General features: G+C 42.5%; 1 protein-coding gene across 1 annotated transcript in view; it reads right to left on the bottom strand.

Moving 5' to 3' along the window:
- Usp16-45 (ubiquitin specific protease 16/45) overlaps positions 1-20,023 on the bottom strand; it is a gene marked incomplete at its 5' end in the record, with an annotated part of 224,445 nt that overhangs the window by 136,638 nt on the left and 67,784 nt on the right. The window contains 3 exons of the mRNA XM_080267023.1: positions 3,156-3,280; positions 3,576-3,727; positions 14,657-14,805. Coding sequence (XP_080123149.1) covers positions 3,156-3,280; positions 3,576-3,727; positions 14,657-14,805 — 426 coding nt within the window. The remainder of the gene's footprint in view (positions 1-3,155; positions 3,281-3,575; positions 3,728-14,656; positions 14,806-20,023) is intronic.

Genomic DNA, 20,023 nt, shown 5'->3' with positions numbered 1-20,023 from the left:
CTCACCTTATATTATTCTTCCATAAACCTTTCCTACCACACTCAGCAAACTTAGTCCACAATAATTATTATTGCTTTAACTTCTGTACAAAGTCATAATTACAGCCTTCTTCCATCCCTTGAAGCTTTCTGATATACAGTACTGTATTTCCAACACACTGCACTACAATCCTTCATCTTGACACAAACCTTATCAAGCCTGCTGCCTTCCCATTTTTCAAGCTCTTAACTGCATTCTTAATTTCTGCCAGCAACCCATTCTTTGGCACTGCATTCCTTTTCTGTGCACCATTGCTCTCATTACTTCCAATCATCAGCTTATCAAAATAATCCCTCCACCTACACCTTGCTTAACTTCCATTTGTTAATATTTTTTCACATCCATCATTTTGATTTTTTTCCATCTCCATTCATACATTCAGAGACCTCTTTCCAAAATGGTTTCCAATTTTCAGTGTACAGTACATAGTTAATAAACAAAAAATTTTCTTCATAAACCATGATTTACATTTTTCTTTTTCTTCCTCACAAACTTTTTCACAAATTTCTTACTTTCGGTATAAGCTCTCCAAGCATTAGAATTCCTTTCTTGCATCCATCCCAAGCATTTGTTTCATTTCCCTTCCCCTCTGCTCTTTCAAAGTCCACTGTCTACAAAGCTGAATCTTTCTTAAAAACTGATACCTTTGGAACTCTACATACAGTTTTTTGAATTCCAAACCAAACACTCGTTATAGGCAATTCAAAATCTTTCCAAATCTATCTGCATACAAATTCATTTACCATATCTTATCCCCTAACTTAAACTCATTTTCATCTACCCTTGCTTTGTCTTTCAGGTTCTCAACTTTCAGTCTTTCACCCTGAGTACTCCTTACAATCCTTATCCTTCATGTTCCTCTCAATTTTACCTTTCATACCACAAGCACATGGTCAGATAAACCTCTGGACTGTCCTCTGCCCACCCTCATCAATATCACCTCAAAGCACCTTGCTCTCTAGAAGCACATAATCAATCAAGGTCCTTTCAACAGGATCATCTCTCTGCATCATTACTAATGCATGACTTTCTTTCCTGGTGGTGTCTAGATAGAAAGGGCCACCTCCCTAACAAAAAGTTGGTGGATTGCACAAAAACTTCAGTCTACAGTCCAGTTGAACATGTGGCAATAACAACAACAGACACAAGTCCATCATCCTCTGGCAAGTCCAAATCAACCCATTACACTATATCTTTTAAAAGGGTGGGGTTAACTTTCTCATTCACATCTCCCAAAACAAACACTTGTTATATTACTGGACACTCATCCTACAACACTACCTAACTGGTCTCAGAAGCTCCTCCTCTCTTCTATACCTCTGTCCTTATAAAGTACACACAAAAGGATCAATACCACTTTCACAAATCTTTAAACTAAAACTTGATATACATGCACCACAAGTTGATAAATTCAATATCTCTTATTCCTTCGGCCATTATTTTTCATTAACAAAGAAAGACCCTCTAAACTCTGCCCACATGTGCTCATACCTGACTGGCACATTTCACACATTACCATTCATTCAATCTGCTTCCTTTTATCTTTGTTCCATACAGTACCATCAAAACATTCCTTGTTTCCATAAACAATCATTATTTCCACTTCTCTAAATTCTTCATTCCTTTCCCTAAGGACAGTAAACAAAAAACTTCTCATCATTACATATCTATAGTATTTAACCATGACAACTGCTCAAGCACGCATTACCCAATGACACAAAAATGATGTTGATGATTAAATTAAGTCTGGTCTCTTAAATATATCAGTTTATAGCTGGGATTCACTTAGATCACTATTACAGAAATTATTGTCAGGAATAAGATAGGTGGAGACGCTCACCATCCACTCACCTGATGGAGTGCTGCTCTCGGGTGGCTGCCCTCTCCTCTCTTCTTCCTTCCTTCTTTCCTTTTCTTCTTTCCATCTTTCTTTCCTCTTCCTTCTGTCTGCGGGTGACTCTACACTGAGTGACAAGCCAAATGGTTTCCTGTACACCAGGAAACCATTTACTGTACTATGCTGGGTAGTAACCATATAACTAAATTATGGCGCCTGGTGCGTATCCTAGTGGGTAATGGGTAATTAAGGCGCTCCAACTGGATTGAGCCTGTACAGGTTTATATCCAAGCACTGGTTGGGGTTTACTGCTCATGTAATGCCATTCAGGGATGAGTGAGGCTGGTCACTCTCATCTTGAATGTCAGGATCAACTTGCCCAGCCCCCAGGCTCCTACACTCCTCATGGCGCAACACAGTATTGGATGACGACGACGATGATGATATGATAATAATGAGGATTACAAAATCAAAGTACAGTACTGTATATCTCAAAATGATTATAACCTGCGTGAAATCAATGGCTGTCTGTAAGTAAATGGATGAAGTGTTTTGCATCACATCACCTGTTGTGAAGGAAGACTTTATGCAATAGCAATTTTTTTTTATTCCTGCAAGAATGTACTCATAAGAAGAGATTATCAATTCCTTCATTCTTTCTTCTTCCTTCTGTCTACGTGTGACTCCACAAAGTGACAAGCCAAATGGTTTCATGTACACCAGGAAACCATTTACTATGCTGGGTGGTAACCATATAATTAAGGTGCTTAAATCAGACTGAGCCAGTAAAGGTTTATATCCATGGGGTGGTTGGGGTTTATTGCTCACGGAGTGCCATTCAGGGATGAATGAGGCTGGACACTCTCTCTCATCTTAAATGTCAGGACCAACTTGTCTAGCTCCAGGCTCCTACACTCCTCATGGGGCAACACAGGATAAGATGAATGAAGAATGAATGAAACCTTTTGCAGGTACAACTGAATGCACTTACCAGAAAATTTGTAGTGCTGGTGTGACATCTTATGAGAACAGACTGAGTGCATAAATAATGGTTTAAAGCAGAAAGCTCCTTTGTAAATGCTGCATTGAGACAAAGAGGTCTAAGAATTTTCAGAAAAATCTAACAATAAACAAATCCAATAAGCATGTCATAATCTCTGAAGGAAACCCTGAAACTTCGTAAAAAAAAAACCTTCAAAGGACAATATGGTAATGAATAATTGACACTGACCACCCCATTATAGCTACACCTTGTGTAGAAATGGCATCAGCAACTTACTTATGACAGGGCGTGCTGAGGCCGAGCGTCGAGGTGCCATGTCCTTCTGTCTCTTGATGAAGTCAACTGTTTCGTGAAGTTTTTTGGTGCTTGTTTGGTGAACCTCAGAGTCACATTCATAACACCTGGGAATAATGTGATAATGTATTTCATAACATTTCTGCATGACAATGAACAGATACTGCAATACACAACCATATAAATATTTGTCTCGGTACCACTGAAGGAAACATTTACTTCTTTCTTGGCATAGTGCTGTATTTCATACATTTGTTTGACAATGTACATATATTGCAATACACAACAATATAAATATTTATTTAGGCACCATAGAAGAAATATGACTTCTTTCTAGGTAGTGTTGTATATCATCATAAATATGTTTGCCTAACTAACCACATATATCATGCATCAACTCACCAGACATTCCATGCCTGTGTATTGAGGATCAGGCAATGGGGGTCAGAATGAGGTCGGCGATAGTGAAGGAGAGCGTGCTGCTCTTTTGTGTTGCGGTCGCAACCCTGATGGCCACAGAACAGACACATCCAAATCACTGGGTCATAGTTGTCCTACAGGGAAAGATAGGGAAAACTATACAACACAATAAAAAGAAAGGAAAAATAAATAGCAGAAACATACAAAAAATACTTTAATTATTTTCATTAAAGGAATTCCTGGGGCAAGGAATTAAAAATACAGTATTAAGGTACAGGTACTAGTAATTCGGAATTTGTGAAGGATATGTTCAAAATACCCTCACAAATACATGAATTCATGAATACAGCAGTCATCTGACACGGGAATGTCTAGTATAAAGTTAATATCTCACAATTCTGTTAAAGCAGAACTGATTCCAAGGTTTTGCCAAATATCATAAAATCTATCTATCTATAGCCCGAGGCCCTAATCCCGCAAAAGGTGGCCGCAAACAAAAGGCCTCCAAATCACACTGTCACCCACCATTTGACTACCCTCCCCCCCAACTCATTCCCCCCTCCCTCATATACCTGTCAACTCCATCCCTCCACCTCATCCTCAGTCTACCCTTCCCTCTCCCTCCCTCCACCTCACCTACATACACCCTCTTTGTCAGTCTTTCATTCTCCATTCTCTCCACATGTCCAAACCACCTCAGTGTATTTCTCCTAATCTTCTCAACCACATCCACATCCACCCCACAAAATTCTTTCACTTCTTCATTCTTCAACCTGTCTCTCCATGTCACTCCACATGCTCCTCTCAAGTAACTCATTTCCACTGCTCTCGCTCTTGACTTGTTCCCCTCTTGCAAGGTCCACGCCTCGCTTCCATACGTCAGGGTAGGGATAACAATACTATCATGCAGTGACTTCTTAACTTCCATACTCACCTCCTTATTTCTCATCACTGCTTTCAGTGAACCAACAACCTTCCTTCCCTGCTCTACCCTTTCACACACTTCATCCCCCAAAGTTCCATCCTTACTCAACACACTACTCAAGTACAGTAGGTTCGCACAGTGCACATCATCACAGTGAGCGATTCGCATTGTGCGCAAGTGACCAAAAATCATAACCAAAAACCCTTCAATGCGCGAGTTTACCGCACAGAATGCGAGGCAGAGGCAAGGAGTGGCTCAAAAATGCCATTTTCTACCAGTGCGCGACCACCCCTCACACAGCGCGTCACATGTCATCATGTTGATGCGCAGAAATTCCCGGGCATTCTACTACGCAGCTTGGGGTACAAGGGAGCGGGCGCGCCATAACAGTCCTGGCTCGTGCACTGTGCGGATCCGCTCTCTACAGCTAACCTGTCGTGTACAACGTGTGGTGTTTTTTGTGCTGCCTGTACTTCGCCGCACCATGGCTCCAACCCCAAGAGTTAAGAAACTTCTGACGCACGCCACCAAGTTAAAGATCATTAAGATGAAGGAGGAGGGTCAAGGAAACACTGCTATCGGGAGAACCCTGGGACTGGCTGAATCTACAGTGAGAACTGTGTGGAAGAACCGTGAAGCCATAAATGCTGTAGTGAAGACGTACGGTGACTCTGACCTAGACGGCCATTCGCGGGTGGGAAATCGTGCTATGATACTAATGGAGCGCTATCTTGCCACCTTCATAATGAGGAAAGAAAAGGAAGGTGTTCCACTGAATGGAAGATTTATTCGGAACCAAGCCCAGCTCTTTTACAAGGCAGCATCTCGCAGGTTAAAAGTGGAAAAACCTTTCAGGGCATCGGTTGGATGGCTGGACCGTTTTCTCAAGCGCAAGGAACTCCGTTACGTGAAAGTGTCTGGTGAACGTGCCTCTGCCGATGAGCTGGCCGCGAGAGACTATCCTGCGATATTTCGAGCGATTATTGAAGAGGGACAGTACACCAAGGACCAGATCTACAACATCGATGAAACGTCGTTATATTACAAGGCCATGCCCAAATCAACTTACATCACTAAAAGACAGAAACAAGCCCCTGGTCGCAAGCTCCAGAAGTGCAAGATGACGGTAATGTTCACTGTAAACCTGTCTGGGAGCCACAAGATGAGGCCAGTTGTTGTACACACAGCTTCACACCCAAGGTGCTACAAAAACCTCACGAACATGGATGCAAGTGGCGTGTACTGGTACAAGTCAGCAAATGGTTGGATGACCGGGAACATTATGGCAGACTGGTTAACGAGGCAGTGTGTCCCTGATGCCAGGGCTAAGTGTCGGGAACTGGGCATTCCATTTAAGATGCTCCTTGTGCTTGATAACGCACCAAGTCACCCTCCATACCTTGAAGATCTTCACAAGGATTGTCGTGTTGTGTTTCTGCCGCCCCGCACGACGTCACCGGTGCAGCCACTGGATCAAGAACTAATCGCCACAGTGAAGCATTTCTACCATAAGCAAGTGTACGACTACCTACGCAGGAAGACCGACACACAAGAGGAGCTTCATGCCCTACAAGAAGATCACGACGAAGACCTTGATGAGGCATCTGCTCCTGTTCCATCTCCACCAGCACCTGTATCCTGACCTGCCACAGATGCCATGACTGTTGAGGCATTTTGACGTAACTTTACAGTGCAGGACGCAGTTGAATTTCTCCTAGAAGCCTGGCACCAGATTACACCTGCAACGGTGAACCATGCGTGGCGAATGCTCGTGCCTCACTTATGCATCACCCAGGAGACGGCCATTCAACCACTGGCCGAAGCTGAGGCAGCAACATTGACAGCAGCACAAGCTGTACCAGGTTTCAAGGACGTTACATTGGCGGACATACAAGAAGTGCACACTGCTACTGAGGAACAGCCTCCTGTGGAAGTGTTGCAACGGATAGACGAGGCTGACACAAAGCCCAACGCCAGACAGAGTCAAGTTGAGCAGCCTAGCATGATGGAAGGCAGGACTAAGCTGTGTATGTCAAACATTAGCAAGATCCTTGCTGCCGTGGATAAGCTCAAGGAAGAGGTGAAGGAACAGGAAGTGAGTAACCTAAGAACGGAGGAACTTCTGGTTGGTATCGACAAACTCTTCCGTTTCTACACAGACAGGCACAGGGAAGAAATAAATAGGACAAGACAGACGCTCATAACAAGTTACACACAGCGGGCTCAAGTTGTGGAAATTGCGGAACCAGCGACATCGTTTGCTCCTGTTCCTGTTGAGGATGAAGAGGATGCAATGTCAGAAGTGTCAGCACTGGACTTTGAAGGGTTTATGGCCGAAGTGAGTGACTTTGATGCTCCTGGGGAAGGTGATCAAGAGGAGTCTGTGGAGGGAAGTGTTGGTGCGGTGGGAGGTGCGGTGGGGAGTGCAGCGCTGTAAGTGTTGCCGTGCCTTGGAACCCCTGTTATTTAAGGTCATCATGCCTGTTGTCTACTGTTGTTAAGGTGACTACCCATATTTTTGTTATTGGAGCTATAGCTTTAGTATAATGTCTGAAACATATGACCTTTATTATGTCTCTAAGGGCCAAAAAATGTCCAGGTATGAGGGGGTACCACCCATATGTAATTATTCCCATAAGAATATGTATTCCTAGTACGCGAATTCCCACTGCGTGAGGTCGTGGACCGCCCAATCTCTCGCGCACTGTGTGAGCCTACTGTACCTGAATGCACTCACATTCTCCATATCCTCACCATCCAACCTCACTGTACATTCTGTGCCTTCATTCCTCGCAAACCTCATAACTTTACTCTTGTCTACATTTACTTTCAGATTCCTCTTCCTACACACTGTCCCAAACTCATTCACCAAACCTTGAAACTCCCATTCATCTTCACTCAACAATACAGTAACATCAGCAAACAGCAACACCGGAATCTTCCAAATCTCACCCTCATTCATTAGAGCCACCCCCACATCCACTGCCCTACCTTGTACCTCCTTTACAACCCCATCCATGTATATATTAAACAGGCATGGAGACATCACACAACCCTGTTTCAGTCCCACAATGAGATCAAAGAACTCACTCAGCTCACCATCCACTCGCACCGTAACCCTAGCTCCTTCGTACATACTCTTCACAGCACTCAACAATTTCCCCTCCACTCCATATATTCATAATACTTTCCACATGCCTTGCCTATCTATTCTGTCATAAGCTTTCTCCAAGTCCATGAAGGCAGCATACACTTTCTTTCCCTTCTCTAAATACTTCTCCACTAAACATCTTAGAACAAATATCTGATCTACACACCCTTTTCCCTTCCTAAATCCCCCTTGTTCTTCTCCAACTAGCTCCTCTGTCATATGCCTAACCCTGTCAATGAGTATTCTACCATATATTTTTCCAGTCACACTAAGAAGGCAAATACCACTATGGTTACCACATACTTCTCTCTCCCCTTTTCCTTTGTATAAAGGAACAATTATACCTGATTTCCAGTTCTCTGGAACCATTCCCTCTTCCCAAACCAATCTACACAACTTCCATATCTGCTCCACAACAATCTCACCCCCATAACTCAGCATTTCACCACACACTCCATCAATTCCCGGGGCCTTTCCCATCTTGATCTTCATCGCTTCCACTACTTCCGCCCTATTGATCTCTTCCTCCCTCCTCTCATCTCTTCTTCTCCCAGCCATTTCCCAACCACTTATATTAGCACTGCTCTCACTCTCTATATTCAACAAATCCTCATAAAAGCTTTTTTATTTACTGGCAGTTCTTGTTATTGCCAGATGAAAGAGCATATTTTAATACTATATTTATGTCAACGTTTTGGTATTGTTGTGTCACATTATAATCAAAATGAATGTTAAAACCATGAAGACTTATGGGAAACAAATTCTGATGATCTATGGAAAACTAAAATTATAATATCTGTTTAGTTTTTATCAGGCAATACTGAAAAGATGCCATGCAAAAGAGAACATGAATAGCTATGGGTCTGTCTATAAAAAGTTAATATCTCTCTTAGTTTTGTTATAACAGAACTGATACTAGGATTAATTTATGTCTGATTAGAAATGCTTAAGTTTAATTTCCATCACAGGCACTTCTTAGTGTGAACAGATAAAGGATCATATTCTTTATTTATACGTACAACTTTTAAGTAATTATCTGTTACAGTCATGTCGCCTATGGCACGTGCTTCTATGCCACGGTTTTCTATGACACAGCAAGGTGCCAGACCCCAAAAAATGAACCACGCACATAAACTATACCTACGGTGCAGGAGCTGCAAGGTTTGAAATGTGCAGGCAAATTTCCCTGGCAGCTGGACAGCAAACCTCAGCCCTTGCCCGCCATTCAAACCCCTCTCACTGTGTAGCCAGACCACTTGTTATCTGATCACCCTCCCGTTTTTTGTGCCTATTGTTACGTGCAATACATGCACTGACTGACTGCTTAACTGTGTGTGTAAAGTGGGGAAAAATCAGGAAAAGTGAGGTGAAAAGGGGGACTTTGGGTGAATGTCCAGAACCAAATTTCATTTTTCCCACAGGTTTAGTTACTGTATTTGTATTGCACGGTTTTCTATGGCGCAGGCGCGGTCCAGAACCAATAAGCCATGCCTTAGGCGACTTGACTGTATATCACTGTCATAGTGAATGTTTAAATAGTTAATTTTTGTTGGATACTAAAGAAAGAGTATGGCATCCATTTACTTTCCATCACACATTTTTGAGTGATACCATGCAAATGGAGGGATGTACAAGCATAATGGGTACCATACAATATATGAAAAAGTGGCAAGTATTTGAATTTGTCTAGACTGGATGAATTTCTTTATGGAGGGAGCTGGGGGATGTTTGTATGATCAAGCAGCTCAACTGCCAAGTCATACTGATACCACCAACTGCAGGGGTCCATCTCCAGCACCTGTATCTATGTACATAGAATAAGTGAATGAAGAAGAAGAAGAGGGGGGAGGAGGAGGAGGAGGAGGAGGAGGAGCAGAAGGAGGAGGAGGAGCAGGAGGAGGAGGAGGAGCAGGAGGAGGAGCAGAAGGAGGAGGAGAAGCAGGAGGAGGAGGAGGAGCAGGAGGAAGAGGAGGAGCAGGAGGAGGAGCAGGAGGAGGAGGAGGAGCAGGAGGAGGAGGAGGAAAGCAAACAGCAACAGACCTTATGGTCCTTTCAAGGCTGCTTGTTACAGAGAAAACTATAACTACAAGATCTAACTCTACATGCTGAAAGATATGGATAGTAAAGCAAGAAGGTTCCCCCCACCACCAAACCCTCCAGGAAAAAGTGAGAAAAAAACACCATGCAGCATGGAAAAACTGGCATGGAAATTTCATAGGAAAAACTGGAAAGGAAAAGTCACATTCTATAATACTTTGTCTATAAGCTACCCGACTGAGTAACCTGAAAGAGAAAGTAATCAAATCAACTAATAGTTACGGTATGACATTATAAATTGGTACATTGAGTTTATGGGAAGTCTGTGGACATAACGTGGAAACTACACACTGCACAGTGTGGATGTTTAAGGGTGGTGCGGCAGCCTTGCCCGGCGCATTTGAGGTAGGCAGCAATCAGGCCCTAGCTCCGTTCAATCCACTGAGACATGGAACTCTCCCATGTGGGACAAGTACACAAGTTTCATCCTGCAGCAGTGACCCCTGGTACATTAAAAAAGTCCCGATGGTGGTCACTTGACTAACAGGGACCCTCAGTGATCCACAGCCCATCACAGATCGAAAGTGAGAGTAGTGACCATTAACTCAGGGTTATCTGTGCAGATCCTAATCTGTGCTTTTATTGCTTTCTTTGCATTGGGGAGATTGAAATATATACGACGGGTGTCTCAGATAAAAGGGGGCTGCACAGTGTGGATGTGCAATGCACAGAGTGGATGTTTAGGGGTGGTGCGGCAGCCTTGCCTGGCGCTTTTTAGGTAGGCAGCAGTCAATCAGGCCCTAGCTCCGTTCACTCCACTGAGACAAGGAACTCTCCCATGTGGGACAAGTACACAGGTTTCATCCTGATGCAGTGACCCCTGGTACATTAAAAAAAATCCCGATGGTGGTCACTTGACTAACAGGGACCCTCAGTGATCCACAGCCCATCATAGGTCGAAGTAATAGTAGTGACCGTTAGCTCAGGGTAGGAGGAGGAGGAGGAGGATTACATAGGATTACATAGGAACGCAAACAGCAACAGACCTTTTGGTCCTTTCGAGGCTGCTTGTTACAGAGAAAACTATCACTACAAGATCTAACTCTAACTACAAGATCTAACTCTACATGCTGAAGGATAAGGATAGTAAAGCAAGAAGGCTCCCCCCACCACCAAACCCTCCAGGAAAAAGTGAGAAAAAACACCATGCAGCATGGAAAAACTGACATGGAAATTTCATAGGAAAAACTGGAAAGGAAAAGTCACATTCTATAATACTTTGTCTATAAGCTACCCGACTGAGTAACCTGAAAGAGAAAGTATCAAATCAACTAACAGTAACGGCATGACATTATAAATCGGTACATTGAGTTTATGGGAAGTCTGTGGACATAACGTGGAAATTACACACTGCACAGTGTGGATGTTTAGGGGTGGTGCGGCAGCCTTGCCAGGCGCTTTTGAGGTAGGCAGCAGTCAATCAGGCCCTAGCTCTGTTCAATCCACTGAGACAAGGAACTCTCCCATGTGGGACAAGTACACAACTTTTCTCCTGAAGCAGTGACCCCTGGTACATTAAAAAAATCCCGATGGTGGTCACTTGACTAACAGGGACCCTCAGTGATCCACAGCCCATCACAGGTCGAAAGTGAGAGTAGTGACCATTAACTCAGGGTTATCTGTGCAGATCCTAATCTGTGCTTATATTGCTTTCTTTGCATTGGGGAGATTGAAATATATACGACGGATGTCTTAGATAAAAGGGGGCTGCACAGTGTGGATGTGCAATGTACAGAGTGGATGTTTAGGGGTGGTGCAGCAGCCTTGCCTGGCGCTTTTGAGGTAGGCAGCAGTCAATCAGGCCCTAGCTCCGTTCACTCCACTGAGACAAGGAACTCTCCCATATGGGACAAGTACTCAAGTTTCCTCCTGAAGCAGTGACCCCTGGTATATTAAAAAAAATCCCAATGGTGGTCACTTGACTAACAGGGACCCTCAGTGATCCACAGTCCATCACAGGTTGAAAGTGAGAGTAGTGACCATTAACTCAGGGTTATCTGTGCAGATCCTAATCTGTGCTTTTATTGCTTTCTTTGCATTGGGGAGATTGAAATATATACAACGGGTGTCTTAGATAAAAGGGGGCTGCACAGTGCACAGTGTGGATGTTTAGGGGTGGTGCAGCAGCCTTGCCAGGCACTTTTTAGTTAGGCAGCAGTCAATCAGGCCCTAGCTCCGTTCACTCCACTGAGACAAGGAACTCTCCCATGTGGGACAAGTACACAAGTTTCATCCTGATGCAGTGACCCCTGGTACATTAAAAAATTCCCGATGGTGGTCACTTGACTAACAGGGACCCTCAGTGATCCACAGCCCATCACAGGTGGAAAGTAAGAGTAGTGACCGTTAACTCAGGGTTATCTGTGCAGATCCTAATCTGTGCTTATATTACTGTACTTTATTTGCATCGAATAAATTGAAAAATGTATAATGACGTGATGTGACACTATGTACGGGTACGTTGTTTAAAGGGTGTCTTGTAGACAAAAGAGTAATGAACTTACACGTAGTTATAAAAGAAAGTTATTTGGACAGAAAAAGAGTCAGCTGAGGATTCCCATGCAAATACTTGTCTTTTTGTTTTTGAATGTCTCAATTGAGATACTGTTCACGGTATCTGAGGGTAATCTGTTCCAGATATTTACAACTCTGTTAAAGAAGTATTTTGCTTCATGGGATTGGACACGCTTTCCCATAATTTTGCAGCCATTACTTCTGGTTTGACTTAACTGGTCTATATCAAAATATTTATTCATGTCTAAGTTGTCATATCCCTTCATGATTTTGAAAACTTCAATAAGGTCCCCTCTTAACCTGCACTTCGTTAAGCTAAATAATTTAAGTTCTTCAAGGCGTTCCTCATATGGTTTGTTTCTAAGTCGTGGTATAATTTTTGTGATTCTTCGCTGAATTATCTCTAATTTTTCAATGTCCTTTCTGTAGTACGGAGACCAGAATTGCACACAATACTCAAGATGGGGCCGCACTAGTGAGTTGTACAAGGCAAGTATGACTTTTTCCGATTTAAACTCGAAAGTTCTTCCAATAAAACCCACCAGCTTGTTTGCAATTTTAACTGCCTCGGTGCACTGCTTACTTGGTTTTAGGTCATTTGATATTATCACACCAAGATCCTTTTCATTGTTTGTACTTGATAACTGGATATTGTTCATTTTGTAGTTCGTATGGACGTTGTTACTTCCAATGTGAAGTACTTTACATTCTTCTGTGTTGAATATCATTTGCCATTTTTCTGCCCAGCTTGCTAAAGTATTAAGGTCATTTTGTAACTCCCGCCACTGTGATTTTGAAGTTACTTTACTGGTTATTTTAGTACCATCTGGAGGAGGAGGAGGAGGAGGAGAGAGGTGGTAGGGGTGGTGGTGGTGGTTTGGTTCCAAGATGAACACTGCATTTGTTTCTCCATCCAGTTAACATGGGCACCACTGTAGGCTCCATAATTATAACCCCATTATTTGGTTATATGGTTACCTCCCAGTGTTGTAAGTGATATTCTGGGTTACAATGTGAAACAGAAGCTGAGTGGTTGTGGGAACTTGCTTCAAACAGGCATAAGGATATACCAACCAAGGAACTCTTCTATTGGGGTGCTCTGTGGAATGCTAACATGAGAGAGAGAGACAGGTACACAGACATACAGACAGACAAATGGATACAGACAGACAGAAAGAAAAACAGACAGACACTGGGATGAGGAGGTTTTGTTTTGTTAAATATATTAACTTACACTTAACTTGATACATGCTAGCATGTGTAGGTCTTTTCACCTGATGGCAACTCTTCATTTGTCATGATCTTGAGCCATTTCCCTTCTCAATCCCATATCCTGAAATTTCCCACACAGTATTTCATCCCAAGCCTTCCTTGGTCTGCCTCAATATTTCATCTTTCACATTCATAACTGTGATCCTTGTCTGTGGGTTGCTCTCTCCCCCTTACTCATAACAAGTCCAAACCATCTTAACCTACTGATTTGCATCATTCCTGTAATATGTAGATCTTATGACAATTCTCTCTCACATACACTTCCTCAGTTTGTCATTAAACGATGCTCTACTCATCCATCTCACCATTCTCATTTCAGTGCATTCCAATCTGCATGTATCTTCCGTCACTGGCCAAGTCTCACAGCCATACAGCATAGCACTGCTTATATGTTCTACAGTCAGTGTCATTTGCATAAAAAGGAGGGCTCCTTCACAGATGAGAGTGAACAGCCACAATCATCCCTGAGTGGCATTACGTGAGCAATAAACCTCAACCACCCTTTGGATATAAATCTACACAGGCTCAATATGACTGGTGCACCTTAATTACCCACTAAACCACCAGGTGCCATAATATGGTTATATGGTTACCACCTAGTGTAGTAAATTGTTTCCTGGTGCACAGGAAACCATTTGGCTTGACACTCTGTGTAGAGTCACCCACAGGCAGAGGGAAGAGGAAAGAGTGAGGGAAGGAAAATCAGAAGAGGGAGTGTAAAGTTACCTGTAGGCACAAGGAAGAGGAAAGAATGATGGAATGAAAGACAGAGGAGAGTGAAAGGAAGGACAAGAGGAAAGGGCAGACACCCAAAGCAGCACTACATTGAGTGAATGGATGGTGGGCACCCACATCTATCATTATCATAAATCTGCAATCTATTAACAAAACGAGTGGAAACATCTACAGTATAACTCGTTTCTTTCAAAACATGAATAACAAAATGAAATCTGACTTCCCCTCTTCAACGAACAGGTATTAGGAGTTACAAGGTTGCTTGTATAACAAGTAGGACCAATACACGGTGAGGAACATTCCAGCCCCTGCACTAGTTAACCTATATAACACCTAAAAAAAACTTTTAATGTCTCACTTAAAACTTACCACTGTTGCATTAGGTTCTTCATCTTTCAGTTCTTTTCTGTGGCCCTTCCGACACTGAGTACATTCACCAATAGCCTGGCCTGATTTAATGGCCTTCTTCACCTGGCTGAAGCAGACAGATCGACTGGCGTGACCACAAGCTTTAGATTCTGAAACATAAGGCAAGAGATGAGTACACAGTTAGGGGTTAAAATATCCACAGATAGCTATATTTCAGAATCAAAAAGGTTTTATTGGATCTTCAATGAACTGTATATTAAAAGAAGAAACTGCACTTATGATGTGACAAATGTGACTGTGGGAGGCAATCAAATGCCAATTGAGTATGAAGGATCATATAGGGACACATTATGTATCAATGTGTTTAATCTTACTTTGACTGGTTAACAATTTATACATCACTGGTTAGTGTCACTTTACTGAAAGGGAAAACGATTAGTTAACCAAAAATAATACCACGAAAGAAAAAAATTACATCTAATCAAAGGAAAACCCAGCAATTTTCACACGAATACAACACTTAAAAGAAAGACAAGAGTAGCGCTTGGCATCAGTAAACAGTAATGTTATCAAGATGAATGTTATGAGAGCCAGCTTTATACACATGTTGCTCAGATCAATGAAGAGACTGAAGCTTTAAGTCACATGTAAACAAAGTAAGGATAGACAGAGCAGACTGGGCTCCTCCATCTTGACACCCTGTAATAAAAGACACTCAACAACTATGCCACTTTGGCTATAGAGTAGCTCCACACAATACACTACTGCTTGTTCTATCATGAATAAATGTCTAAGACAGTGTAAAGCCGGACTAGGTCACTTAAGTTTCTACGTGGTCTAGTCCTGCTTACTGAATTATACTAAGAGTGCAAGTCATAGTGAATTATGTGGATCAAAAGCCAAAATGATAAAGACATATAAAGTGCCTTATACTACAAGATGACTATGCTGAGTCCATAACAAGACTCGGCGTGCCAACATCAACACACCCACAAGTTACATACCTCACACCACTAAGTTACATGTCGGATTTTGTTTGGCTGCAATCCAACTGCAAAGCCCCAAAATTCCCCGTACATTTACATGAATACTGCAGTGAGAATATTTTAAAAAATAATAATAAATCATTAATACACCAATATTAGCAAGTAAGTCACTTTTTAAAAAATACTGTACAACAGTATGTTATGAAATATTTCAGCAACTAGCTACTCAAGTAGAATAAACAACTACTTTGCAAAACTGTAAGCTACGTATGTACTGGCTTAAACTGCTCTAGAATAAACTAAATACTCTATACAGGTATTTGGACAACACAGCCCATCCCCAATATCCAATCTCCTACAAATCGATAAATCACCATAATGATGGGAAATATGTTAGGACTATCTTCCTGTATTTGATGTATCACTCTCACAATAACGATGATGGTGGCAGACAAGAAGCCAGCCACGCATGTCGACACACACTCAAGCTGACTCACTTTTCGGAGCACAGATGGACACCAATGTTTACATGCACAGAAACACATTCCAATGCTTCTGAGCAAGCCCCGTAGCTTCTGCTACTCCTTTAAACAACTGGGCTGCTCCATCCCTCGCTCACTTGCCCTCTCTCTCACGAGTCCCCCAGTAGTGATCGCATATCTTGTGTTCATTGTGTGGCATCTGTCTCTCACTCCCTTGCATAACATCGCAACTCCCCTGCAATTGCTTGTCTGTAATGCCAGTAATTAAAGGGAACTGCTGTGTGCTTTAAAGTGGGTGTCATTGTTTCTTCTTTAGTGAAATAACTGAAAGTCCGATAACGTCTGGCCAAAGTGCTACCCCTAGTGGTAAACATGATGCTTAGGGCACTGCCCCTGGTGAAGGGAAGGTGAAGTACCCATGGAAAAGTGTCACCCTTGAAGTGAAGCTAGATATCGTGAGGCAGCATCAGGGTGGTCAGGGCTCTAGCAGTATCACCGACATGCTGTGGATACCCCAATCAAGGGGTCTGCTGAGACATTTGCTGCAAAGCAACAGGTGTGCTCCCTAAGTGCTAAGTGAAGTACCCATGGAAAAGTGTCACCCTTGAAGTGAAGCTAGATATCGTGAGGCAGCATCAGGGTGGTCAGGGCTCTAGTAGTACTGCCAACATGCTGTAGATACCCCAATCAAGGGGTCTGCCAAGATATTTGTTGCAAAGCAACAGGTGTGCTCCCTAACTGCTAAGAGGATCATGATAGTTAGGGACCCAGTGATGGAGGAGATGGAGCAACGAGCGAGTCCCTAGGGACACCACCTGTCTCCCAGCCTTGGGGAGGACCCGTGATGATGACTCGGCCAGGATCCTGCACACTTAGTTACACTTGTTTTCAGTAATTGTCTAGCTTTGGTGATATTGCATGAGAGCTCCCATGCATGAAATTTACAACTGGATTTTTTCTTTCCATAAGGCATAACATAATTCAAGCTATCCATGGAGTAATGCTGAATAAGCCATAATAAAGTATTTTAACCAAGAATATGAAGGTCAGACAACAAATATATATATATATATATTTTTTAGTATATCCATGAAGCAACACCATAAAAAATATCATAAGACAGTCCATGCAGGAACTATGAAGGCACCAGGTGTCTAAAATTCATTTTTATACCCTCGATTATCTTGATCTTGATTTTGGCACATTCAACATTACACAGCTCCTCAATTTTCATTGTGATGGCATTAAAAAGTTATGGAAAAGCATAATTTTGGAAATATAAACTATAAAACCACCAGTTTTACACACAAACCATGGCAAGTGGCTACCCACCAGATTAGTCTTTAGGTCGATTCAGCTCCATTGTCAACCCGTCACTATTCGTTTGTCCCTCTTAACCTAACCTAAGACAACTTAACTAACCTAATCCAACCAAACTTACCTTAATCCAATCTAACCTAACTAACTTGAACGATTTGAGGACATGTGAGTTTCGGGCCTGCATCGATCCACTGCCCTCAGTGACAAACTAAATATTTTAGCAAACTCTGGGTGTCATGAATTAATTGTACAACCTTTAGTAACATACATGATATTTCCCCAGAATCAGGATGTCATAAATGAACTTACAATTATGAACGATAATCCCTCATAATAACTTCATCATTTGTTAACAAGAGCTCTTCTACCACTACCATTACTCCATGTACCTTATTACTCATTCCATCATACACATAACTGATACAGAGAAGGAAAATGCTATAGTCCCTCCCTCTTCAAGGAGTTCCTATTGCTGGGCTCGATTATTAGCGAAGAGTAGATGGTATTTCCTCAGAAACATATGAGAATGTTGGAAAGCATCAATGGGGGTTCAACATGCACAGTGGGGAGCATGGAAGGGGATGGAGGAGGGACAAAGGGGAGGGTGGGAAAAGTGAGGCTGGCCAGAGGACCGAGACCAATCAGTGAGGAGGTGGAGGTGCATTTTCAGTCAGCTTATGGGTTGTAGTCGATATTATTCGCGTGCTGGCGGTACATTACCAGTGATCCTGGCTGCAGGACAACTTTGGTCATTTGGTGGGGAGACGGACGGGCATTTGCAGTCAGCTTGTGGGTTGTGGTCGGTGTTCCTCACGTGCTGATGGTACGTTACAAGTGATCCTGGCAGCCAGACAACTTTCACCATTCGGTAGGAACCTGGACAGCCATTTTAGCTCAGCTTGTGGGTTATGGTCTATTACCAGAGTGTAAACAGAAAGGTCAGCAAGCCACCCAATGGACTTTTTCGACTTTGTGGGCTGGCCAGTCGCTGAAGCCGGAAATTTTGTGTCCGGATATGGACAAATAAATCTGGATACAGACCTAATACAGCCAAGGCCCATCATCCACTTACGGGGCGTGACCAGATACGGAGCATCCAGGTAATTGAGGGATTACTGTACATGTATGTATGTATGTACGTACATATATACAGTGAGTCCTTGATAAACGAAAACCCAAATTATGAATTTTTGATGTTACAAAAGCAATGAATATAGGACAAATTCCACAATACAAAAGTATGTCTCAATGATAAGAAATGCGATACGAAAGGAAATACGAAAAATTCAAAATGAAGTAATCCCTCCACCATCCGACGTAATAGAGCCAAAGGCATGTCTGGAAAGTGGGTCCGTCCGGATAGTGGGCCCCTGCCTGCTGGACCGATACTTAAGAACCCTAACCCAGCCTAACTTTGAAAGCCACCTAAATAACTCCCTACCAGACATGCATAGCACCTATTTAAACCTATTTAAGACCGTATTCACACCAATAATGGACATAGAGCATGAAGAAAATGAAAAGGAATCAGACAATGAGGAATTAGAAGTGGTTTTGGAAAATATTTAATAGTGTTACAGGGTACTTACAGCACGTCTGTGGCCGCCTCCTCTACGGCTCTGGTAGTGGTGAAAATGCTTTTGAAGCACGAACAGTATTCCAGTGTTGTGCTACACTTAATGCTTTGCACTGGGAGTTATAATTGTTTAACACTGCACATTCTGTTCTTAATTGCGCCACGCCAATTTCAACCGCCACTCTGCACTCCACACTTAATCCTTTGCACTCTACATTCTAATTTCTTAACACTGCACAACACTGTAAATTCCCATGTGGTCTAGTGGTGAGGTATTGCAGTTTCTTCAATGTTTATTCACAAAAACGAGCACGTGCTGCTTCCACTGCGATAAACATCCACCCTCGACGATGCTTGAGCAGTAACTGGTGACAGGGTTGCCAGATCTGAGCTCGGCCACATTACCAAACTCCTCAACTTTCATTACCAAATTTAATTTTTCATGACCAAATTCTTAAAGGAAGCATTTATTCTTCACTAATTATATGTACAAATGGAAATAATCATTCTCCTTATAATCAGCAGCATGTTTGTTTTTGTGTTATGTATGCTAGCAGATTAATCAAAGAAAGCAGACAGTCCACCGTCTCCATTCTCTATACCTTCATACATGTGCAAATCTGTTTGGTAATGGATCATGCTGATTCACTACCAAACAAACTTTTCAATACCAAATTGGACCACATTTGGTAATGAAAAATACCAAATGACAACCCTGACTGGGGTGGGGGGACGGGGAAGGAAGGAAGGGGTGAAGGGGCCGTGATGTCAACAGCTGTTCAGCGTTGTGCAGCAATTTCAAATTACGGGTGGGAAAAAATTCAGATTTTGGGGGGATATTTTTCTTTTTTTGGCCATTTCTGGGTTCTCAAGGTCCAGGCCCACAATGTCCGATAAGTGGGGAGTCCGGAAAGTGTGTGTCCGGATAGTAAAGGGATTACTGGCGCTCACTTGCAGCAAGGAAACGAACTAACCCCCCTCTAATAAACAATTTTTTGCGCGC

This window comes from Coenobita brevimanus, chromosome 23, assembly GCF_032717465.1.
Source record: "Coenobita brevimanus isolate Jiangsu-jjx chromosome 23, ASM3271746v2, whole genome shotgun sequence".
In the NCBI taxonomy this organism is placed as follows: Eukaryota; Metazoa; Arthropoda; class Malacostraca; order Decapoda; family Coenobitidae; genus Coenobita; species Coenobita brevimanus.
The sequence above is the reverse complement of the archived record's forward strand: the minus strand, read 5'-3'. Positions and strand labels throughout refer to the sequence as shown.